This window comes from Uloborus diversus, chromosome 3 (assembly GCF_026930045.1).
Source record: "Uloborus diversus isolate 005 chromosome 3, Udiv.v.3.1, whole genome shotgun sequence".
Classification (NCBI taxonomy): domain Eukaryota; kingdom Metazoa; phylum Arthropoda; class Arachnida; order Araneae; family Uloboridae; genus Uloborus; species Uloborus diversus.
Window position 1 is genome coordinate 160,524,318 of NC_072733.1, and position 26,915 is coordinate 160,551,232.

Consider the following 26,915-nt stretch of genomic DNA (forward strand, 5'->3'; position numbering starts at 1 on the left):
CAATTCCAACAAGGAAAACAAAAACCAAGAATCTGCTCCAATTAAATCAGAAAGCTTTGTATTGATGTTGACATTTTTTGGAAATTTCGGTTTCCCAAAACCCATGCCATATCTACCTTTCAACTTAAAACCAGCATTGGTAAAACTTGGTTTCGTAGCTAGCAGTGCATTAGCCATGGCTTTTTGTTCTTGTGCCGGAACTTTGTTGCACCACAGAGCAAGTGGCACCATCTCTTCGTAAGATACCAATAGTGACTTGCAAAGGCACTGATTGCACTGTCGGATATGGTGGGATGGACAACTTTATATTCTATTAGAGAGCGAAGCATTTGTAAATCATTCCAAGGAGCATTTATGACAGAATTACAAGTTATCCACCAAGAGCTGTATATAAGAGTGGCAAAATTTGCAAAGTCGCGCGGTTTTATAATCTGTTGCTTTGAAGCTATAGTGCCTGCAGGTAGTTGTGTTATTTGTTTCTCAAGAAGACAGATCTTAATTGTGTATAAAAGTTTAGCCATCCACCGTGCTTTGTGTAAGGCTCCTGGGCGATTTAACTTTGTTTCTTGTGTTATATTCGGAGACTCTAGGTATAGTATACAAAGTTTTGCAAACTCCATGTAATCATCTCTACATTGTTCAGAATTTAAGGCACATTTTGCTGTCTCGATTGCATTAGTTTTAAGACCAGTAGCTATGTGTTTTGCTTCTTCATTCAGTGATTTTGTGACATGTGGAGTCAACTGGCTATGATCAAGATCAAGATGATTGAAATTATCACGGAATCGTTTAAACAGGGATATATCTGGAGACTTTGAAGCCTCTATTTTTAAATCATCAAATACATGGGTCAAAATGATTTCGCCTATATGATGTCGGCAAGCTGACCAAAGAAGTGCACGTCCTAGCTTCTTTTGCACACTGACGCAGGCGGCAGTATTATGGCCCGTGTTTGATGAAGTTCTATCAAATGTCATGTTTACAACTGTTTGTGTGCAGTTCGAAGAAATGAGATGCTCATATATTAAATTGGCAATGATTGAACCACATTTGCGATCAGTTCCTAGAGGATATGCTGGCACACCAAGAATTTTTTGCTGGTGGACATCTCCAACGACGATGGTGAGACGTTCTTCCATTTTATATTTATTGGACAATGTGGTTGTGAGCTTTGAGTCCCAATGCAAAGTTGCTTGCTCAGGAAAGCACCACTGCTCTTTACAGACTCGTGAAATTTCCATTGCAACTTCCCTTCTTGATCTATCTGTTGTTGCATATGATGCCGCTATGGCAGATGTCTCACCTCCTAGTTCTGTAACTAGTGCCTTTGTATAAGCTGCCTGTTGTGCTGGACTCATATTTAAGCGTGTTGCAAGTGAAACAAGATTAGGTTTCTTCATTACATCATGTGGGATGAATAAACTTGTTCCTGTTCTCTTATTGCGATGATGGCTTTTAGAACTTGTCGAGGGTCCTTCAAAACCAGCACCTTCTATGTCATTTGTTATGTTTTGTTCATCAGAATCAGATGATGTAAGACTGTCATTTAATGATGAATCCAAACTGGTTTTATTATTTATCTTTGCTTTTCTTATTTCCTGTTGGTGCAACCGTATTTCTCGTCTTTTTACTTTATCTCCAAGAGTTTTATCATATGATCCAAAAGTTGCCATACGATCACTTTTCATTGACTGAAGAAAGAAAATATCTTCTTTGTTCTTAATTACTTCATCTACTTTAGCAGGCCACAACTGAAATATTAAGGCTAGTTTATTTTCCATTTGTTTTACTTTTTGCACAGTGGTGAGCGAAGATCTTCGATTAAGGGGTATAGCCCTCAACTTAGCATTGTCATCAAGAAGTTTAATAATTTTTTGACAGGCTTTTAGCTCACTAATCATAGGAATATTTGCTTTTTCGTAAAAGATTTTTTACCTGTGATAAGACTAGTCTTGAAGATTCCCATTTAGTTCTGTTTTCATGAGAACCTTCTTCAACATGATACATCATGCATCTTAAAACTTGCAAGTTAGTAGGAAGCTTGGAGCCATTTATTTTTGAATCGTCACTGTTTATCTTGCCGCCAAGACCAAAAATATGCGACGACGATCTTGTGTCCATTGTGCAATCAGAACAAAAACTAAGTTAAATCAAGGCATGAGTTTCCAAATCAAAACCAGAAGTAAAATCAAGCAAAATAGAACACTTAAAAATTTAGACTAATGTTTTCAAATTAGAATGAAAAGAAAAAATAAACAAAATAAAAGCTAAGTAATGACTCAAAATTAAAAGTAAAAAAATGAGTTAAAGGAAAAACTACAAGTTGGCAAAAGCAGATAATGCACTGTTTTGTAAACAGAGTTGAAGTTGTAGTCACTATTCAATGTTGCCACATAATTATAGCAAAAGTTAATTTCGCTGTAATCGGCGGAGAGGCAGATTAAAAAGCACAAAAGCCGTATTAATTATTAAAATTAAATGATTTTATGATCCATTTTGCCTTTTACACTTACCTGATTAATTCTTACTGAATATTAAGACTTAAATAATTAAAATTTGAAAGAATTAATTATGAAAAATACTGATTTTAGTCGTTTTTGGCGGAAAATCTGAAATTTCAAAGTGAGTGTGGACCACCTAAAATTATTAGGAAAACAAAAATATTTGATATGGAGAAGTTTTAAGGGTAATGAAACATTTTTAGACTAGGTACAAAGCAATTTGTTTCCGGAGGGGGGTTTGATTCACCCTAGTGTGCGTGTTGTATAACTTCAGTGTCTCCGATATTACTTTTTATCTCTTGAAAATAATTGGACTGAGGCATTTTTACAAAACAGTGTAGTTATGGGAATGTGCACACTGATTATTTACTTCCTTTAAAGCTATTATACCCTTTTGAAATTTTTCAAGAATTAAATAAAAGTAACTTACTTAATAACCAAAAAAATTACTGAAAAAATTCAAAAATATTATGTTAAAAGATTTTCAGTTCATTTTTTAAAACTACACTGTTAATTTTTTAAGAAATAAAATGGTTTAATCTTTTAGTTCAATTAGAAAGTAAAAAAAAAAAAAACTATTTTAAATGTTGTTGCACCCATCACAATGATTTTGTCACACCTGCTACAAACTTTTATCACACTAAAATTTTCACAGAGATTAAAATTTTATCAAACTTAAACATTGTACTGTAATTCAGACATGCAAACATTAGACTTTTGGGAAGTTTTATGTTTTTCCATTGAAGAACGCATTTGCTATGGTAGTTTAAGCATCCTTTTTGTGAGGGGTGTGACAGCGAGACTTAGTAACTTTCTTCATTCTAAAAATCCTGTTAAATATTTTGTTATGGAAAATTAAGTGTTCCAAAGGCAAGACAAATGTCACAAATAGTAATATACATGCATACAATAAAAATGCTGCTGCTTTAAATAGTAATCCTGGATGAATGAAAATACTATGTTTTTCCTAAGTACAAGTTCGTTATATTACGATAACTTTAGGCTCAAAAAAAAATAACAAAATGATAACTTTCATGAAAATTTTCATTACAATCTCATAATCCTCATGTTATTAGCTTTAGTTTGATTTACTTGTAGCAATAAAACAATTTTTGAATTTCAACTCTTATGTCCACTTTTTCGTGGAATTGCCCTTGAATTGAAGTTGAACACAATCAAGTAGAATATGCCCTTTAGAATGCAGGAACTGAATTACATGAAGCTACTAAAAATTTAAACGATTGATATTGCATTTTTCCTTATATAGGAAACATTAGAAACTCGCAAAGACCTCATAGTGTAATGTTCATTCACAGTAGTTATGACTTAGTTCTTTTATTGAGCTAAAAGCTGGTCTGCTGCCATGAGCCAAATTTTATATGCTCACAGGCCACTTTTGACCTGTGGGTCATAGTTTAGAGACCCCTTCTCTAGAAGCTTTAAAGGGATTAAAAAATGAAGTGATAAATATGTTACAAAAAAGAGGGCGAAATTAGTAAGAAAAAACAAAAGTTATCAGGAAAACAAATAATCCGAGGTTGGCGAATCTCTTTTCATATTTTAAAGCAAACTAGTTTCTAAATGAAAAAGTAATGTGAGAGTATTTTGCATTAAAAAGAAAAATTTTAGTTTCTCTATTTAAATATATTATATGTTTTTAATTAATATACTGTAAATAGAATATAAGTGAATTTTCTTTATTTTTTCCATATTGTGCGTCTTTTCGTTTTCAGCTTTGACAGGGGTACTTGTCAGAATTCTTGATTTGGTTATGTTTCTACCACCTTTGCCAAATTTCAGTTGTGTTTAGTTTGAACAGAATAGCTCATAAACAGGAATTGCTTCAAATGAAAATATCAGTCCAAGTCACTTGTTGAACATATATTAACAAGTGACTTGGATTGCAAGTTTTGAATATTATTATTATTATTTTTTTTATTTGAGAATAAAAACCATTTTTTTCTAACTAACAGTATAGTCAGAGTCAGTGTACCCATAATGCCATCTTAGACCTTTGGGCAAAAGACAAAAAGGAGCGCATATCACAAAGGAAAAAAGTAATAAACAGCTTGTTAAAAACAAAAAAGAAGGTAGCACGCTAGTATATGCAGAAAGAAATTTAAATTGCACCAGAAAAACTCTGCAGTAACCACTAAAAATACTCTAGGAAAATAGGATTTCACAAAGTTTTCTAGACAGATACAGTGTCTTCTTCATTAACTAGAAAATCAGTAAGAAGAAGCAGTAATGATTACTAGAACACTTTATGAAATTCCAGTTTTCCAGAGATTTTTAGCACTGCAAGTTTTTTTTTTTTTTAATTTTTAAATGGATTGCAACTTGCCTGCTGAGTAGAAAAGCAAATAACACAGATAATTCTTTTCCAGATAATTTTCAATAGAAAGATTGTTAAAAAAAGTATCCAACTTTTTCTTTTCTTTTGTGAAAACCAGATAGATATGAATCAAGTATGCTGGTATGAGCTGACCTTGAACCTTTGGGTGTACTTATTGTAATGTTTTAGGGGGGTTTATCTACCTGCAGCAATTTGTTTCCATCTGGCAACAGCACAGTCGCTGACAAACAGAGTTTGTCCGAGTTCAAGTGTAAGGCTCCTGTTGGATTTTTTTAATTTCAAGAAAAATGACAGAGTGACTGGAGCAGCGTCACTGCATCTCATTTTGCCGGAAACTAGGCGACAGCTAAGGGAAAACCATTTGAAATATGGAGATGTCTTTCGGAGACAACTTCTCAGCACATTTTTTGCATTGTCTTGTTTTTTGCGAAAAACCAGACTTCTGCAGGTCAATCGACTCTTTACTATCCTGATATAGCCCCTTGAAGGCTATCTGATAGCCCCCAAGCCATATAGCCCCTTAGGGGGCTTTGGGCTGCTCCTCAAACTTCAGAATTGAAAGGTTAGTGCTGCTCCAGTTCATCATCATTTTATTTGAAATTAAAAAAAAATAATAATAATGAGGACACCATTAGGGTGGTTCAAAAAAACTTTTTTAGCTAAAGTCCAGGACACCCAATATTTTTTTAGACTTACTAATAGTATTATGCTGTAAAAGTTTTAGCTTCATACTCAAATTTTAAGAGGGTGCTCAATGACCCCTTAATTTAACATTAGCCGCACCATAGAAAATGCCACAAATTTAGAAACATTTAATTTCCCCCGCTGTTTTTTATAAATTATTATTTTATTGCCATGTATATGCATATTACTAATGTATATTATAATATGTGGCATTGTTTTTTCAGTTCAATGTATTTTATAACCCCCATCCCCATACTTATGAAGTTTGAGGAAGGGGATTGAGCACTCTCTTTCAGTTGAAATAGGAAGCTAAAACTCTTCCAGTATATTACTATCCACAAGTATAAAAATATTGACGGGTGTCCTGTTATCTAGGAGAAACTTTTTTTTTATACATGTATTTTTGAACCACCCTAGGCACCACTTTGTGTTTAAAACTTCTGTTTGCCAGTGGCTGATGCTATTGACAGGGTGAAAAAAGTTTCACGCCCATTTTTTTTCTCCACATAAAATTTTCTCCAAGTTGGCCAACAATTGTTAATAGGACTTAAATTTTGAAACAGTTGTACGATGCGTCCCTCTACCCCTCAATGTTTTGAACGGCCAACAATTTTATTTTTTAGACTTCAATTTCAAAAAATGTCTGAAGGAGAACCCCTGAACTCCACTCCTTGCCTCAGTTCCATCACATTAATTATAAGTGCATACCTAGAGTTTCAATTTTGAAACATTTCCAGGGGTGAACCCCCGAATGCCTCAACCTCATATCATTACACATTCAAAACCGTGTTACACGAGACATTTTTATAAAATGTTTTTTTACTCATTTTTTAACCTAATTAATCACGTACATATCTTAAATCATGTCAATGTGTACCGTGTTGTATCAAAACCATGTTCTGTGTTATATCAAAACCGTGTTATACGAGACCTTGAAATAATGTAAATCAAGGAATGTGTACTGTGTTATATCAAAATCCATTCATAAAATGCAAATTTTATTATAGATGAAACTTTGGCTCAATAGAACATATAAACAAAAACTGGGAACCAGAATGTACAAAGACCCACTGATTTAAAAAGAGTTGTTATTATTATGTATTTTGTACTTCATAGTCCATTGAAAGACGAGATTGAGTATTACATGATTTATCAAAGGACAACATTTCGCCGTACATACACGCCATATCGAAACTACATCTGGACTGGGAGTTGAAGTAGAAGTTACAATGGTAGAAGAAGTAGAAGTCGGAATTAATGCACAATTCTCCCACACTTATTTAAAACATTAAATATTTACAAATAATATATATGTGTAGAATATAATAAATAGATACAAAATGAGAACCAATAAAGTAAATTAAAATAAATGTAAAGTTATTTACAATAATGATACAATAATTCTGCAATTTTTTTTCCTTCAGAGATTTAACTTTATGACAGGTTTTCGTTGACGGTTTGATCTCCTTAAAGGAACTGGAGTGCCAGAGGCACAAGCTTTTGCAATATTGTCCTTTTTAGGCTCTGTTTGAGCCACTGTTGATTTTGCTGATGTTTGGGACAGAGCATTGGGGTCACTGACTTCATTATTTTGTGACGTAGCAGGTGGTTGATGCACTTCTTCATGACATCTCAAAGGGAGATCACTTTGGTGACTGGTTGTTGAAGAACTGTGTGATGGAAGTGAGAAGTGTACTCTTCTGGGTAAATGAAAATCTGAAGACGGTTTGCTTACTTGGCACGATCTTAATTGATTATAGTGCCGTTTAATCACATATCCCTCATCTAATTCTACTAAGTAGTGCAATCGTCCAAGCTTTTCTACGACGATACCATATTTCCATTTGTTGGATGATGTATAATTTCAAGATTGGACTCTCTCTCCAAGTTAATAACTTTTGTTGAAATCGGGCTGTGTAACACTGTTGTTTACTTTTGATTACATTGGTTTAATGAGATCAAGTTCTGATCGTAGTTTTCGTCCTAGTAATAATTCAGATGGAGTTAGTACGTTTTGTAGGAGAGTTATTCGAAAACGAAAAAGTAATTTACACAATTTACTATGGAGGGTTCCTGGGTGATATCTCATGCACTTTAATTTTGTCTTCAGAATTTGGACATATCTTTAGGCCTGTCCATTTGTTGCTGGATAGCCAGGTGCGATTAGGCGTCGTTTTATACCGTTGATTCTGCAATAGTCCTGGAATTCTTGGGATTTGAATATAGAAGCTTTGTCTGACACCAAAATTTCAGGCAGTCCGTGCCGACTGAAGATTTCTTCCAGCAAGGAAATGTTTGTGGATGTTGGAGATCTTTTAATTGGGATAATTTCTGGCCATTTGGAAAGGGCGTCCACAACGATTAAAAAATTGTGTTCCATAAAGGGACCTGCATAATCAATGTGGACTCTTTGCCAAATTTTCTCTGGTTTTTCCCACACGTGAAGAGGTGCTTTAACAGGATTCTTTTTTATGTTGCAACATTCTTAGCAACTTTTGACAAGATTTTCAATATCAGAATCGATGTTTTTCCAGTAGCAGTAATTTCGTGAGAGAGCTTTCATCTTGACAATGCGTACGTGTGTTGAATGTAGTTGCCTGAGCATTTCTGGTTGAAGTGACTTAGAAATTATAACTCTATCTCCTCTAAACAAAATTCCGTCTTGAAGAGTTACAGTAGGATTGAATACATTCCCTACCACAACATCATATTTCAACTTTTTTAATTCAACGTCTTTTTCTGTTTCATGTTTTATTCTTTCTGCGGTTAAAATTTGTGTTGAGATCCAATTGATAATAAATTGTTGATATGCTTGTGATTCGTCAATACTATTTATTTGATTAATTGAAATTGGTAAGGGGTATCTGGAAAGGTAATCTGCATTCGAGTGTTTATCAGATTTTGTATGAACTATTGTGTAGTCGAAATTTGAAAGAAAATGAGCATACCGAAGCATTCGTGATGCAGACATTACTGGAAGACCTTTCTCTGGATGGAAGATGGCGCAAATAGCTTTGTTGTCGAGAATTAAAGTGAATTTTCTTCCAAAAATGTAATCATAAAATTTTTTGCAAGCAAACACAACCGCATGACTTACGATCGAGTTGACTATAATTTTTCTCGGCAGCTGTTAAACTTCTTGAAGCGAAAGTGATCGGGCGTTCAGTTCCATCAGGCATTGCATGTGATAGAACCCCTGAGAGTCCAAACGGACTGGCATCGGTGGCTAAGGTAACCGGAAGCTCTGGATCATAAGGTACAAGGACTTGATTACTTGTAATAACTGATTTTGCATTTAAAAAAGCAGCTTCACACTGTGCAGTCCATTTGAATCGAATGTTTTTGCATAAGAGTTTGTTTAATGGACGAAGAAGACTAGATGCATCTGGAATAAATTTCGAGTAATACATTACCAAACCAATAAATTTTCGGACATCATCGACATTTTTAGTTTGAGGTGTTTCAGAGATAGCTTTGATTTTGTCTGGTGATTTGTGAAGTCCAGCAGAGCTGATAATGTGTCCTAGATACTGAACTTTTTCTTCAAAAAATTTACATTTGGCAAGATTTAAATGCAGATTAAATTCACGTAACTTTTCAAGCACTTTAAATAAACGTTCTTGACATTCTTGTTTGGTTTTACCCTGGTTAATTAAATTGTCCAAATATGCTATTGTACCCTCTAAATCTTGAACAAATTGATCCATAAATTTATGAAATTCGTTTGGAGCAATTTTTATACCAAAAAATAGCCGTTTAGCTAAATATGTACAACGATGGGTTGAGAGTTTGAAATTTAGCATTTTCTTCATCGACTTTCATGTGCAAATATGCTTTGTGGATATCTAAGGTACAGAAAAATTTTCCATCGCGTAATTTATTAAAAATATCCTCGATTCTAGGAATAGGATGTCGTGCATTTTGAAGCTGATTATTAACTGTGACTTTAAAATCTCCACAAATGCGTACAGAACCATCAGATTTTGGAACAACAACTAGGGGTGTTCCCCATTCAGAAAAGTCAGTTTTTTCAATTATACCTTCTGCTTCTAATTTATCAAGCTCTTCCTCAACTTTATGTTTTAAGACGTATGGAACAGAACGAGGTTTAATAAAAACTGGTTTAGCATCTGGATTTAATTTTAGGGAGCATGTGTAATTAGGAATACAACCAACCTTAGGTTCAAACACATCTGAATATGAAGCAAGAATTTTTGAAACAGAAACATCGACACTAGGAACATTTGAAATTTTGTTAAGGTCATGTAAATTTATGCTTAATTTTCTAATCCAATCTCGTCCTAAAATAGAACAATTTTGACTTGACATAATATATAAATCTTCAAAACTTGAATTATTTTCATAAGAAACATTTAATTGTACAATACCAAGTGGCTTGAAAATCTGACCCATGTAACTTTGAAAACACACATGTGTTCTTTGAATTGGAATATTAAGTTTTAACTTCTTAAATTCATCAATATTCATTATGCTTACTTTACTTCCTGAATCACATTCGAATTTATGTTTCAAACCATTTAAATCGATAATAGCATACATCTTATCATCATTTGCATAATTATTAGAAAAAACATCATAAATTTGATTTACAGCAAGGTCATCTTGATCATGTATAATATTGTTGACATTTTGATTTCTTGTTTTGTTTTTGGTTAAATTAGAAATGCAAACTGAAACTGAATATCCACATTTTGAACAATATTTGCAAGTTAGTTTATTCTTTAAAAAACAATTTTGGGTTTTGTATTTAGATTTCCCGCAATGTGAACATAATCCCTCTAATCCAAGCTCTTTAAAATTAACACCTTTAGATTTCATGGGTGATTTTGAGCGACTTCTGAATTTTGCATTTTCATTTTTGGTTTTAAGTGGACGCTTATTTTTCACGCTACCGAGTGATACTTTGTTAACAGAATTTGAAAAATTACTCTTATATACTTCCTTATTCTCAATTTTTGCAGCTTCAATAGCTAAAGCAATTTCGATTGTCTTTTCAAACGTTATATCACCTTGTTGCAACAATTTTTCACGAATATCAGAATCAGACAATCCTCGAATAAATTGAGAACGTAATAATAAATTTAACATAGATTTCGAACAATCACTTGATTTACATTGGAAAACAAATTCAGAATTTTTCGTAAGATCTTTTAATGAAGAAATGAATGTAGATATCGACTCACCATGATTTTGCAGTCTTGAAAAAAATTTATGCTGTTCGGTCAAAACGTTCAGTTTTGGCAATAGATGCTGTTTTAATAATGACAGCAATTCTTTATAAGTTTTTGTTGAAGGTAAATCAGGAGCAGTTAAACTAGACAGAAGCTGGTATTGGCGGGAACCGAGGCAGTTGATCAAAACTAAAACTTTTAGTTCTTCTGTTTCCGCATCCTCATTCGATAATCCTTTTAATTTGAAGTAGTTTTCCAATCTCTGTGAATAACAATCAAAAGATTCCAATGATTCATCAAATTGATCAAAGGATAAATTCTGTTGAGCAAGAACATCTTTATTACTGCGTTTTGATTCCAGAGCAGTAATATTAAGTTTATTCACAAAATCTTGAAGAGCTTCGACTAACTGCGTAATTTCAGCCATTATCTATTCACATCGTCGCCAAATTATTATGTATTTTGTACTTCATAGTCCATTGAAAGACGAGATTGAGTATTACATGATTTATTCAAGGACAACATTTCGCCGTACGTACACGCCATATCGAAACTACATCTGGACTGGGAGTTGAAGTAGAAGTTACAATGGTAGAAGTAGAAGTCGAAATTAATACACAACAGTTATAAACAATAAAACTTAATCATTTTACATACCTTAAATTAAAACTGTTATGCACAACAAGGAGAAACTTAATCCCCTTTTCTTTCTCTACTAAGATCGAAATGCATTCTATAAGAAAAAATATCTGTGCTCTTCTGTAGCAATAAAGTTTGTCTAAGCAACAACAACAAAACAAAATTTAAAATAAAATAAATAGAATCATTCTATTTATTTTAGTTGATATTTTGTTTTGACTACATTTTTCATTTATCGTTTGCCAAATTTAGCTTAATCCTAATGTTAATTTCTTACACTGCATTGGAAACAAAATAATATTCACTTTTTGCTTTTAGAACACTGAGGAGAAAAGTCAAGTATGTATTTGAAAGTTAGTATTATATAGGGAAACTAAACTTTTGAGCCCAAGACAGATTTTTTTTGAAAACGTTTCATAAAAACAAAGTAAAAACATATTACAGTTATTATCATACATTTTTTAACAGTGTATTGAACAAAAATTGAATTCTTTCTTTCAAAATTTGTGTTACATCAAAACTGTGTACAGTTGACTCCCGCTACAACAAGATTCAACTTATGCGAAAGGGCTATAACGCAAATTTTGCACGAGTAACGAGTTTATGCTAACGCGAATTCCTCGTTCACAACACGAATTGTTTTGAAGGAAGTTTTGACTTCCTTATTGGCTACTAAATACTGATTTTGTGAATAATATTACATCCCTTTAGCATCACTGACAGTGCAAGTTCCCACACCAAACAGTGTACACATCGTGCTGTTAGTGCATCAAATAACCACTCAGTGTCTTTCATTTATCTTTTTTTTTCATTCTAAATGTTAAAGTTGAGGAATTATAATGGCATCTTAGCACACTGTTTCATTTCAAGTTTGTAAAGATGGGAGAAAAAAGAAAGTTTCTGACAAAAAAAAAGGGTTAAGATTCTTGATAAGCTTGAACAACTATCAAACGTCGACAGTAGCAAGACACAAGCATGAGTGAATCTACCATACCTACAATTAAAAAATCCAAACTAAAAGATCTCTGTAAAAGTTCAGAACTTAGTTTCAATATTGAAGCTTGCAGAGTAATGTCTAAGCAAAGTAAATACTATGAAAATGGAAGTTGCTCTTGTATTGTGGATTAAAGAGATTAGGAAGAGAGGCTGGTGCCCTAAATAGAAACGTTATAAAAGAGAAGGCAAAGCAACCTTATTCAAAAATATATTAGGTAACGATTTAATCCCTGGAGCATAAATCATCATCATCTTCATTTTTTAACTCATAAATACTATTACTATATCTACTTTACAGTACTGTTATAGTGCAGCATTTTATTATTACTACATACTGTGCATACCGTGCAGTTTTATTTAAGTCTTTGATCATTCATTTTGTGCATCTTAAAATATTTCATGTTGAATAAAACAGCTTTTTTTTTATTTTTCAAATACAGTAAAAGATCATTTCTTTATGTAAGAAACTGTAATGTACAGTTTAGGAATGTTTTAAAGCAGTTTGAGGGATGTTTATAAGTGTCTAAAAAAACTCTTCTTTTTTCTAAAAAAATTATATGCCTACATTTTTCCACAAGGCGAAATTTTGACTTATGCGTGGAGTTTTGGAATGTATTCCTCACGTAAGTCGGGACTCGACCGTAGTTATGAATTAAAGTTTGTACCTTGTAATATCGAAACTGTGTTATAATAATTGCAAGTTTTGGTACCGTGTAATATCGAAACTTTTCTCTGCATGCGCCCCACCACTTATCTAAGCCTTAGGTTCCACCGTCTGAGGGGTCCGCGTAGCGGGCCCCCTGCACTGCTGGGTGCAACGTGTAATATCGAAGCTGTGTTGTAGAAATACCGTGCTATACGAGGGGCGCCTATATATATACCTCTTCTTCCTACCTTCAAACAGTGCAAAAAGAGAGGTCCACTGGAACCTAAAATGTGAGCAAGTGAACCAAAAATCAGGGTAAGAGATGATTTATAGCCATAGACTGCCAAATACCGGAAGGAGTTTTGTCACCTGAAAGGTGCAATGCTAACTGCATGCAGAGAATGATGTCAAAGATTGGAATACACTAAAGGAAATATTTTTACTTGTATGAAATGGAGGGGTACTTTGCCCGAGGAGAGAAATAGAATTTTTCCAAATGAAAAGATTTCCAAATGGAGGGAATTGCAGAGTACTTGATGTAAGGAAGAAAGAGTTCTTCTGAATGAGGTAAGATTTCCAAAATTCATGAACAAAAACTGAAACAAATTTTAACGAAATGGAAATCTTTCCTTTTGCATTTTTGCCTCATTTTACATCATTCCCTCAGAGTACAGTTGTCTTATAATCTCTTCCCACTTTTCTGGCTATGTAACTTTCTTTTTTTTGGCTATATGTGGCTAAATATTCTCTCTTGTCTTGTTTTTTCTGTTCGCTTGCCCATTTTTTAGTATGCTGTGGATCATTTTTTTTTTCATAGCAATTCAGATTTGCTTTGTTAGGATTGAAACAACTATTTATACTAAGCTGCCACTAGCCACTAAAGCTACTATTTTGACACAAAGGCGACTATGGAGACATTTTTAGCCAAAATATTGGCAAAAATGACTATTTTGCAATCAGGTGTAAATATGGCAAAAAATTTTGTGAAAAACGTCTGCACAAAAAATACAAAAAAAAAAAAACCTCCCATTTTTTATGTATTTTTTTCTTGAGCAAGAAAATTGTTTTAAAGAAATGAAAATTTGCTTCCAATTTTACTTCACACATTCAGGACCCCCCTTCAACCCCCCCGAAAATGCTTTAATACATGCCTTTATTTTTTTTTGAAAATAAATGTTTTAAAAATTAGGGAAATGAAATGTATGATGGGGGAATAAGAATATTCACAATCAAAAATGTGTGATGCTCAGATTTTTGTACAATAAGTTTTGATTTTGTAATCAAATTTTTGTAAAGGGTTCGTTTTCTTGTGATTGTTATTTTTGTAAAACCTTAATTTTTACAAAGATAAATACAAATACAAATACAAAAGTGACGACCAGCAACAGGCTCTAGGCCTAGCTAGGCTGGTCCTAGTCAATTTATGTCCACTACTACTATTTATGTTAACTGCTGTTTGCACTTGGAATGACTGCCAGTAAAATTTTGCACTTTAGTTTCTTGTAGCCTTAATTCATTTTATATATGTTTCAAATGAGTTGTAGTTTCCACACAGTCAGAAATATCGTGAATGCAGCGTTTTGTTGCTTAACGCTTTTTATACAATGAATATTTTACTGTTGTGTAGTTAAGAATCATACACTGAAATTTTACCAGGCTGTGTCTTTTTTTTGTGTTCATTTAAAAAGGCTTGGACTAAAGTCTGGAAAACATTTTTTCAGTTTTTTCTTCAAAGGTTATTTAAGGAACATTCTTAGAACATTGATCCCGCATATAAGTCTAACCTCCTGCTATAGTAAGATAAAAATATAAAGTATCTGCGCACATAGCTCAAAACTATCTGCAGGAATGAAAAACAACACATACAGTGGGTATATAAATTTTTATTCAGAAAATGCCCCTTGCTTTCAATCATGTATTGGTGAAAACAATAATGAACATTTTTCATCAATTTCTCTTCAAGTTTTGAAGTTAATCAGTGTTTAATATGGATATTATTAACAATTTTCAGCCAATTCACATATCTACAGCAAATGTATCCGCACACAAGGTGCAGTAGTGTGTCTATATTATCTAGCTATGAACCCTGCTTTGATTTGTACCACACAGCCAAGAAATTTCTATTTATCGAAGCATCATTGTATTATTATGGCATAAATGCTATTAAAAATAAATTAAATCAACAGTGACGGCTCGTGAGAAGGGCCAGAGGGGGCCCGGGCCCCCTCACTTTTTTGAGAAAATAATTTGTAACTTTTTAATTATTCCCCCCCCCTTTTTTTTGTTTTTTTGTGTGTACCTGCTTGAAATTAAAAAAAAAATGTATGGTACCATAATGTTCTTATGAGAAATAACAACATACAGTAAAAAAAAAGAAGCCTTCATTTGCACAAGATTTGACCGTTTATTCCTTTCTTGACTCTTTGTCTTCAAGTAATTAGAGTACTGTAATGAAAATTTAGAGAAGAAATCATAAATTTTTTAGATTATTATTTTTTTTAGTTTTGAATATACCTTAAAAGTTATTACTTCTTCACACTTTAATTTAGCTGCTAAAATTGTATGTTAAGTCAAAACGTATCTGAGAAACACAATAGGGCAGAAGAGATTTTAATTTGAAAAAAATAATGATGTTAAGGTAAATCTCAATTTCTTTTGAAAAGAAATCTTTGAATTAAAAATGTTCAATAGTTACAGCTAATTGGTGAGCTAGTTACCCCCTCCCCCCCCCCCGTTCCCGTCCAAAAACGTTACGAAACATTTCAATTTTCATTTGAAGATCTTCAATTTTGCAAAATTTCCTGGGAAAGTCTCCGAATACATTATCGGTTTTTGAATCTACAATTTCGAAAGATTACTGTCCCTAATGTTACCAAATATGGTCCAACAATGGTATTTTTAAGACTTCATTTTCAGAAAATGTTCGAGCGAGGGCCCCGAACCGCCCTCCTTTAATATCATCAAAAAATATGTTTTTCAAACAATCACTTATGAAAAGTTTAAGTGGAATAGTCTTTAGGGCTCGACCGATGGCATTTTTTGGCCGATGGGCCGATGCCGATTGTTGGCCGATTGTTCAAAGATGGCCAATGGCCGATTGTTTTCTCCAAATGGCCGATTGCCGATGGCCGATGGCAAAAAAAAAAAAAAAAAAATTAATAAATTGATAAGACTGTCAGGGATTTAAAGGATCATTGATTCATTTCACTTTACTCCCTTTCTACGAATAAGGAATTGTAATTATGAAAAAAAAATCAGATTTCGACCTAAATTTCTATTTTACAATCACCCAATTTAAACTTCACAAGTTTTTTCGGCACATCTGTACATGCATATGTACCTAAGAACATATAGATGACCGAAATCTTCATTTTGTACGGCTCCTTAGTTAATTATCGCAAATTCTCTTGTGATGTCTTCATGCGCATAAACTAGCGTCACTCTAAAACGTTATGAAATAGTAAGTTGAAAGCTCATACATACGTAGTATGATCTAAAAGTTCGAGGACAAGTTGTATAAAACCTTACCCTGAATAGTTCACATTACTGAAGTACATCTATCTGCAAAATAGTCACCTTGAATGACTATGCACTTCTGCCAACCTTCATATAGCTTTTAGAAGGACTCCTGGAAGACATTTATCGCAACCTCCTGTAAGGCCTCTTGCGCTGCTGCTTCAACTTCATCGTGGGGAAGAAGGCGATTTTCATGTTGAGGATGCACGGTTCGATTGGTCAATACTCTGATATGACAAACAAATATAACGTTTCGTCGGACTTAGCTCCGTGTGACTTTTACCTGTTCCCAACAAAAAAACATTTGCATGGACGCCTCTTTCTTCAGTCAGGAGAAGAGAAAGCTGCATCACAGAAGCTAGCGAAAAATGGCTTCCAGGAGTGTTACCAAAAGTTATATGAACACTGACAGAAGTACATAGTCCTTCAAGGTGACCTTTTGAAGGTGGATGTGTTTCGGTAATGTGAACTATTCTGTAGAAGGTTTTATACAGCTTGTCTCCTGAACTTTTGGATCGTACTACGTACAATCTGTAGTTATGTTTCTCCCTTTTTGACTGCTGTCTGATGGAAGACAAAGAACAACAGCCAAAAAATTAATGAAAGAAAGAAAAAAAGGGAAGAAAAACAGAGACTGTTTAATAACCAATTGTGTTTTTTTTAATTGAACATATAACTAAGATTTCGGTAATATCGTAATAATGTATGGATTTAGGTACACTAAACATAGTTAAAAATCATTAAATTATGTTGTGGAATCATTCAAAAAACAAATTAAAAATAAAACTATGAAACCGTGAACAAATTACGCAATTCACGTGGAAAGATTGCACGTAGACATTTTTTAGTCATCAAATTAAACAAAAAAGGTAACAGATAAATTACACTATTAAATCATAATAGGAATATTTTTACACTTATTTAAAATTTATGAATAGAAAAGGTTGCATTTTTCATAAAAGCTATAACAGTGACATAAATTTTGCGGAAAAAAGAAATAGCCACGAAAAGAGCGAGATTCTTAAAACGCGGCTACAATAAACAAACTCAATATTTATACCAAGTTAATAACTGAATACATATTAGTGATGTGCCGGATCGTTAAAAAAGTAGATCCGCGGATACCGATACGGATCTGGATTATTAGTGTTAAGATCCGCGGATACGGATACGGATCTCTTTTTTGTTTTACCCAATTCAACTATCCAAGTGTAAAATTTGTTAAGGAATGTATTCCCGTCAGAATAATGGCAGTTTCTTAAAAAAAATGTCAACTGCGGCAAAAATATAATCAAGACTAATGATTTACTCTTATAGAAATCTCCGTTAAAATTGAGGTAGAGTTGGAAAGAATGGATCAGCGCTGCATTAATGCTTAGATGGAATGTGAAAAATTATTTCTTACTCGGTAGATATAGGATACAGGAGCAAGAGTGTAAAGCTGCTACTGGACAGGCTAGAAATAATTTTTCCTATTTTATTTCAGCATAAATGCAGCGCTGACCCATTCCACCGAACTTCTCCGACCGACGAAATACAGAGCCGGGAAAACCTTTACAAACACTAAATAGAGAATTTAGTCTCACTTTTTTCAAAGGATGCCGAGAAAAACAAAAATGAAGAATAACAGAAACCCCAAATCAATAACAAAAACTAATATTAAATTAAAAATAAATTTTAAAAAAATAAATAAATAAAAAAAAACATGTCCCAGGGAGCCGAACTCATATTAAGATGAATTTCGTGGGTCAGAACACACATTTGTTAACAAATATGAACTGACAGCAGGTAAATATTTTAAATCATTGAGCTTTTTCTCCTTATCTTCCGACTGTGAAATCGCTACCAATCACGCGTATAACGGCTTAGAATTGCATTTAAAATTTACTTAACAAGATTGTAGCTCCTACTGTACATAAGTTGAAACTTTCAAATAAATATCAAACGCAGAAAACTTCGTTCTTTCAATTAGGGCCAACATTTTTAACGTACGGGTAAATTTTTGCTACCATAATAGTTAAAAACGTTAAATCGGTTTTTAATTAATATCTCCGGTAATTTAAGTTCTACAAAAACAAGGTCAAGCTAAGAACACTTTCGATCAAGTCACCTTTTGAACGAAAAATGAACTATCAAAATCGGTTCATTTGTTTAGGAGCTACGATGCCACAAAAGAAGACACACCGATACATACTTTTAAAACTTATTTCTCCTTCCTTTTTGCAACGGGGGGAGGGGGGGGGGGCAAATTGGCTTCTGAAATGATACCTTATAATTTAAATAAGGAATAAAACCTAATTTAAACGGAATTAAAGATTATTTTATTCAAAAATTTAAAAAAATTTAGAATAGAAATGATCCATTTAAGATCCGTTAAAAAAGTAACGGATACAGATCTTTATTTTCCCTCGGATATCCGCAGATACGGATACGGATACGGATATCCGAAACATCACTAATACATATACTACTTGATCTGATGTTTGCACACGTAATATTGAACAATTTGATTGTTTAATCTTTTATGAAGAACTACAAACAAGTTCTAATTGAATTTTTCAATTTAAGAATAATTTTCTGAAATTTAAAACAATGCATGACAGAAAATCCTTAACTTTTCTATAACATATTATTAAAAATATGATGAAAACGAAAATAACTTATTGATTTTATACAGATACATAAAAATAGTTACTTACAACAGAAAAAAAAAGATCGCTATTAATGATGCAAAAAAGATGGCGCATTACGAAATATAGGTGAAACAAGTATAAGAAATACGCAAAATGACATTTCTTAAACCAAAATAAGTAATCGCTAAATATTTAAGAAATGCTTGAAACGACGAGGGTGGGTTAGGGGGGTCACCCTCTGATTTTGGAGTAACTCATAACATTAAACTTCGGCCTCATTTTTTTAGTACAGAACCGCTACCACCAACATTTCGGAAGAGTTTCAATCTACTTCAGCACTTCCGAAGAAAAAATTCAAAAGTCCCTTTGATTTCCGAATTATGTCACCATTCAAAACGTCTTTAATCTATTTCTTACATTATTGCTCTAAATTCTTTCTAAACAATATATAAAGCTTGAAAAAGAATCTCTAATTTTATGAATGGTGTTGGTTTTAAACAACTCAGAAGTACAACTCGAGTTTAATTTCAGAAATTGAGGGAGTGGGAGGAGGGGCATGCAAGTGTTCTCGGAAATACAAAATATAGTCATAAAAAATAGAGTTCAAAATAATCATGAACATTGAGCAGAAAAACCCTTTTAAAACTTGCACCCGAATTTGTTTTGACGTGCAATGGTGGATTTAAAGTATAGTAAATCTTGCAATTGCACGAGAGGCCCCATAACCATAGGGACACCGTAGGAGTTACAACAATGGTTATGATAAATGTTTTACGACTTCTGTGATAGAGAAATAGGGCCCCAAAATGTATTTCGACGGGCCTCAAATTTGTAGCTCCGCAGAAGCGATACAGAAACGACTTCATTACTGTGATTCATATTACAAATATCGAAAAATAACCATCGGTTCAACGGGAATCTAGCAAAATGAAACAAAACCGGTTTTGCCATCTCATATTTGTTTGCATAGTCTCAAATGATCGTCAGTTTGATACGCTATATTAGTTTTGCATTGAAATAAGTAATTAATAGCCCCAAAAAACGAGAAAATAGGCTTTTTAGAACACCCGATCGAAGACAAAAAGGGAAGTGCTAAACTGGAACGTACGCACACCCCACATGCGAAAATTAAGCCTTCTACAGCTTACCATTTTTGAGTTATGACTTATAAGAGATACATACGTACATCCATCCGCAAGAAACAACGCAATAATTAACTTGTTTGGTACCTGAATGCAGTATTAAAAACTCTTTCAGCGGTGACTAAAATAGAAATTCATACTGCAGTTTAAGTAAACAATTTTATATGAAAACAATGACTCCCTTTACTTTGTATTAAATGGTAAAACAACAAATGTCCTTTTTTTTAAAAAAAAAACATCGGCCAATTCCATCGGCTTTTCGATGTTTATAAGGCCGATGGGCCGATGTTTCCCGCAAGTTAGCATCGGCCGCCGATGCCGATGGCTAAATTGTTGAACCATCGGCGCCGATGCATCGGTCGAGTCCTAATAGTCTTTGAATCCCTCCTCATAATATCATATAATATTGTGCTTAAGCTTTTAGGACTTCAATTTTGAAAAAAAAAAAAAAATCCAGGGTAGAGCTCCTGAACCCCTTCCCATAAAAATCTTCAAAGTTTGACTACAATTGTGTTTTTGGAACTGCATTTTCAAAAAATTGGAGGGGTTAGGAATGGATTTCTATTTATTTTTCAAAAAAAGAAAAAAAAATGATCAAGGAGAGTCCCGGATCTCCATCCCCTACCCTAACTTCTATAAATATGGCCTATGACCGCGTTTTAAGGCTTCAGCTTCAACAAATTTCCGCGGAGTTCCCTGTACCGTTCTTTCCACATACATCACCAAAGACCATCTAAAATTGCGTTTTTAAAACTACAATTTTCAAAATTGAAAGATTTGATGACGAGCAAATCAACTCAAGTTGATGAGATTTTTTTCCCTACCATGCCCCCTCCCCCCTTAAAATTATTTTCTAGTTGGGCCACTGTTGTATGTTGTGTTGTATGTACTTGTGTGCATTTTTCGTTACAAGATTTTTTTTTAAATTCAAAAAATGTCTTCCCATTGTTACGCAGAAATTATTACTTGTTTTAAATAACTGCTCAAGCTCATGTAGTTTTAAAGAAAATGTGACAAGTTATCAATAATTTGAAGAAGATAGAAAGATTTGTTTTTTTTTCTTTCTTTGTTTGCATAAAAATTCTGAATCTCACCCATAATTGCCGGCAGATTCATACGCAGAAGGTTACGCCTGCATATAAATCGCTAAGAATATTTTTTACTATGATTTTTAATTAATTTATTTTTAATTTTTTTTTAAATTTAGCTTATCTATTTTTATTTTATTTATTTTAAAGTGAATACTGAGATGCATTTTCATCTTTGTTAAAGTTAATTATAATTTATAATTTTTACATATTTCTCTGATCACAATATTTTTGCATTTTCGTAATTTGGTCTTGTTTAAATAAAATAAATTTTACTCATTCAAAATAATTAGTTATTAAAAGATTGAAAAAAATAACATTACTATTAAAAATATTAGATTAATATTGCTTTTTAAAATTTGTTTATTTATTTTGAAAAGCAAAGGGGTGAAAGTGTCTCCCTTGCAATCCCTTACCAGTGATGCAAGGGAGACGTACTGCAGCGCCGGAAAGCGTACTGGACATAAACTTGAGATTAGTAATTTTCTTGATATATTTTGTAGCTTTTCTCTATTTGATTAACTAAATTTTATTTTTGAGTCAGGGGGAGAAAGTAAACCATCCTGCCGGCAATCATGGACAAAAAATGAGATTAATATATTTCATGATTTACTTTTAGTTTTATTAATTTTGCACAAAAAAATAATAAAAAAAATTTTTATGTTAAAAAAATATTTAAATGTTTTTTTTTCAAAAACCGGAGGGGGGGGGGGGGAGGGGTGCGAGTGCACACATGATCCGGCCCCCTCACCTTTTCAAGGCACGAGCCGCCACTGAGAATCAAAGGTTACTTTCTACTTCTGGCAACTATTTTGGAGACTATTTTTTATGTTACAGGCTACTAAAGCAACTGTTTTTTGTAGCAAAACCCAGTGGTTCCCCTGTTTATAAGTTTGAAGTCTCTTTTTATCATTTTCAAATGTACTTTTAATCATGCTCTATCATACTTCTTCTCAATCTTTCTCTATCATTGAATGTTATTTTAAATTTAACACCAATCTGCACCTTCTGACATTATTTGAAATGAACTACAGTCAACTCTCGATAACTCGAAGCCTTACAGCTCCAATGTTCTTTTATCTAAAGTTTTCATTGGGTCCCAAACTCTTGATGAGGCTGTGGTAACTTCGCATGTCTTGAACTTCCAATAACTCAGTCCCTTAGAATTTCAAGTTATCATGAGTTGACAGTAATATGATACAGATGTAAAAAACTAATATTATTTTTAAGTACAAATGTACTGTTGCTAGTTTGAGAAAATTTGTCTGTGAATTTGTTAATTGAAATTCATTATTTTATTATGTGGGACTTATTGCTATTTGTTTTTTTCTAGCTAATTCCTTGTACGAATCCCTTGATTTTCATCAGAGAGAAAATCTTCGTCTCAGAGTTAGCAAAGCTAATTTAGAACAAGATGTCATTGACCTTCAAAAAAATACTGATGTTGGGTAATGCAATACTTTTCCTAATTTTATTTATTTTACACTTAAAAGAATAATTATTTTTCTTTTTTAAACAACTTCCTATTTCCATCCATCCTCAAAGTTGCTTTTGAAATAGTAAAAATATTAGCTTCAGTTTTTGTCAGATTTATTTTGACTAATTAATTTATATATAAGTGACAGAACAGATATGCATTTTTTTTTACATTAAAATATTTTACTAGGTTTTCAGAAATCTTTCTTGAAGCTCTTTTTTTTTTGTCAATTTTAAAGTATTTGTATGAAAATTTATATGTTTTTGTGAAATATCATAGGTTTTAAAAATCATAATTTTTTGATGAGTCAATGATGGTGTAAAATTTATATAATTAATAGGAATAGACAGAAGACTTGCTTTGAGATGTCATGAGTTTTTGAGCATTTTGACAATCAGCAGTTTTGTCAAAGCTTCACTTTGAGATTCAATATACCTGAATAATTGCCTGATTACTGATTATTTTTATTTATTTATTTATTTTTTGTTCTGTTATGTCATTTCTTTTTTAATAAATGGTAATGCTTAAATATTGACTTGCTCTTGAGATCCTTTTTGCAAAGGAAAAACATAAATAAATAGGTTAATTCTTTTTATGGTGCAATTTATGGGATATCCATGGGCACCAGGAGGCTCCACTTAAATAAAGTATAGTAATAAAAATATTTAAGAAAATATTAATTTAATATTTTAATTATTTCAATAATTATTAATACAGTGAAGCACCGTTTATACGTTTCTCTTTTATACGTTTTTATGCATTTTTTTTGTTCGGACCCAGCAGAGTTTAATATATATTAATGTATACCTATTATATGTTTTTTTCATTTGTACCCTTTTCTCATACAATCCCTTCAGAAACGTATAAATGGTGCTTCACTGTATTAAATAAATAAAATTAAAATTATTTTAAATGGCAAAAAACTACAAAGTACTTCACAAGGAATATTAATCTCTTGTTTATATCCATGAATGTTTGCAGGGGGTGCAAAGGGTGCACTTTTACCATTGGCTTTTAAAAATAAAAATTAACTGACTAAAAAGGGAAACTCTACAAAATACTTTTAAAACAACAAAATACTTCATAAAAATTATAAAAATGTTTATGTGCACTGCACAAGCACATTGGAGTGCACTTTCACCCTCCTCCCTGATTTTCAAAAGTAAAATTAAATTAATTAACAAAGTGCAAGCTAAATACAAGAAGCCAAATTATAAATGACTAAATTATAAAGAAATAAATAAATATTAAATTAATTTAAAAAAAAAAGAAAACTATCTGACCTGTGGGAAACATTCGCCCTTGATTGCGATAATTTAAAAATCCGATTTTTTAATGGCAGGTTTTCAAAAAACAGTAACAATGTGAATTGTTTGTTTATTTTTCACTGATGGTGGTGAAAAATAAAATAAAATGATGCGTTACTTTTGTATTCCTATGAAATATTAAGGAAGGTCCTCCCTTCCTCCCCAAAGAAAAACACCCTTAAGAAATATTATTCATTATACTGCGATGTACCGTGATAAAATAAATGTTTTTTTTTTTTTTAAATGTGATTTGAATTCAGCAGTATAACTGTGGTTCAGAATCCTGCAATAAGTAAGGTTACATATTTTTGAAAATTTGGATCAAAATTATACCAAGGAAAACAAGTTATTCAAAAACAAGGAAACCTGTGGTAGGATCAAACCCATGACCTACGCTTTTCTAACCTAACGCTCTAACCAAGTGAGCTATAAGGCTTCACTCATGGAATGTTATATATTAGAGACTGCCACAATGTGAGTTTTCTGTTTGTATTTTGCTGGTGAAAACAATCTTTAAAATGACGTCTTACTTAAGAAGTTTAATGAATTGTTCATAAAGCTATGTCATTGTCACAAAAAAAAGAAAAAAAAAACACTTCATTAGAGATCATTTATATGATTGGATTTTACACTTCTACTTTGTTAAAATATTTGTAAAACCTTAAACTGCAATTTACAGTGTTAAAATTAATGTTTTGACAGAGAAATTACAGATGTATTTGTAATTGCAGCAAGTAAATTATTGAAAACTAATATTTTCATTTAATTTTTTATTTCTTACTCATAAAAACTTACTAATGAGACACTCATCAAAGTTTGGGAAGAACTCGCATATCGTCTTGACGTGTGCCGAGTGACGAATGGTGCTCACATTGAACACTTGTAGGCTATTATGTAAAACTGTTTGAGTTTCTCTTTCATTTGATATATCACTTGTGGCTGTAAGTTTGGTGTAATAAATATTATAACATGTTAAAACCCCGCTATTCATTTTGAAACACCCTGTATAATGTTTGGTATAGTACTGAATCAGAGACAAATAATTAAATTTGTTTTATTAACATAAACTTTTATTTTTCAAAGATAAGGTCAATGTCCCTAAATGTGATGACCCCTAAATGTGACAATGCACTTTTACCTAAAATCTTAGAATAAAAATTGCACTCAAATGCGATGTAATGAAACATACGCATTTCGGGAACGAAACCCGAAAACCTCCATCGCATTTGAAGCATTCCTTCAAGGGAATTCCCCATAGCACTTCGCATTACCCATAATCCAGTTCCCCCAACGTTCCCTAAATGCGACAAGCTAATGCGCGACAAAGCGATCTCCTTGCTTTTTTATCTTTCAAGGTCAAATAAACTACGCACACAGCACGACCTTGAACGCATCTTTCATCTCAAGGAAGAAGAAAGGGGAAGAAAATTATCTGTGGGAAATAGGGACGCTCGAAAATATTCGTCGCATTTTGGCATCGTATAACCGTTGGACCCGTTCGGCCACCTAATAGCGACAAATTGGATCCTCTAAATGCGGAGTTGCGGAAAAGCCTTTATTTGACCATACAAAGGGTAAGTAAATGTGTTTTTGTGCCTTTATTTCAATTATTTGTTCTATATAGTGTTAAAAAGGAAGAAAGAAAGAGAGAAATTAAGGATCTCTTGAACCACGTGGTGAATTCGTTACTCGTCACGTGATAATTAATTTTATGCAAATTTTTCTTATTGTTTTACATTTGCTGCATAGATAATGCTTGAAATACGGCAAATGTGTGCATTCTTGTAAAAAAATAAGGGAAATAAAATTAATTTAATGTAATAATGGCATGCTTGTTAACAAAAATAAAAAAAAATTACTTATTTGTTGTTAAGCTAACGTATTTAGGCTCAAAAAATGCTTTTGCTGAATTGAAAAAATGAATAAATTTAGCTTTTTAAAAATAATTAAAGAAGTTTGTTTATAAATTTAATGTAGTTTGTGGTGAATTTCATTACTGGAATTAGCCTTCAATTTTGGTAATGCATTATGGTTTAATTAGTTTCCTGGGTTAAGATATTATAATAAACAGAAATGAATCAATATTGCCCCCCCCCCTCCTAAGAGCGATGACGCTTCCTCCCCTCAAAAGTTATTGCCCTAAAAACAAGAGCCCCTCCCCCAAAATAAAAAAAAAATCTAAAACACCCACCAAACAACTTCAATGGCGCAGGTCATGAACCTTTCCCCAACAAAATAATCATTTATTCATCCATAGCATTCACAGGGGTGCCCCCCCCCAAGAACACGCCCCCAAAATATTTTTTGTGACAAAAAATATGTCCCCCATTCCTTGACACCCCAACTTACAGATGTCCTGCACTGGAAAGACAATGAGATGGGGGGGGGGGACAAATTTAATCTCTTTATGCTGGCTGTCTGTGCTTATTTAATCAAGACATGGCATATTTTATCATTCAAAAATCAAAGCAAATACTTAGAAATATGATCAAGAACCCTCTCTATTTCAGGAACAGCTCTTTGTATTGTCTTTGGCATTGAGGAGGGAAGGGGGGAATGCAAGATGTCTTAGCTCAAGCCAAAATTCATTTCTTTTATTCTCCTAAGTAGTGTGACTTTAAATGTAAGAAAATGGGGAAAATACAGAAGTGCCTTCCTCTATTTGCACCAGTCGTAAAAAAAAAGAATTTTGAGTTGATAGAATTTCATTACTGATTTCCCCCCCCCTCCATATTCTT

General features: G+C 32.8%; 1 protein-coding gene across 1 annotated transcript in view; it reads left to right on the forward strand.

The window, feature by feature from the left end:
• Window positions 1-1,035: 1,035 nt before the first annotated feature.
• LOC129219017 (autophagy-related protein 16-1-like) overlaps window positions 1,036-26,915 on the forward strand; it is a 126,267-nt gene continuing 100,387 nt past the window's right edge. Inside the window, exons 1-2 of the mRNA XM_054853337.1 lie at window positions 1,036-1,309; window positions 22,727-22,841. Coding sequence (XP_054709312.1) covers window positions 1,036-1,309; window positions 22,727-22,841 — 389 coding nt within the window. The remainder of the gene's footprint in view (window positions 1,310-22,726; window positions 22,842-26,915) is intronic.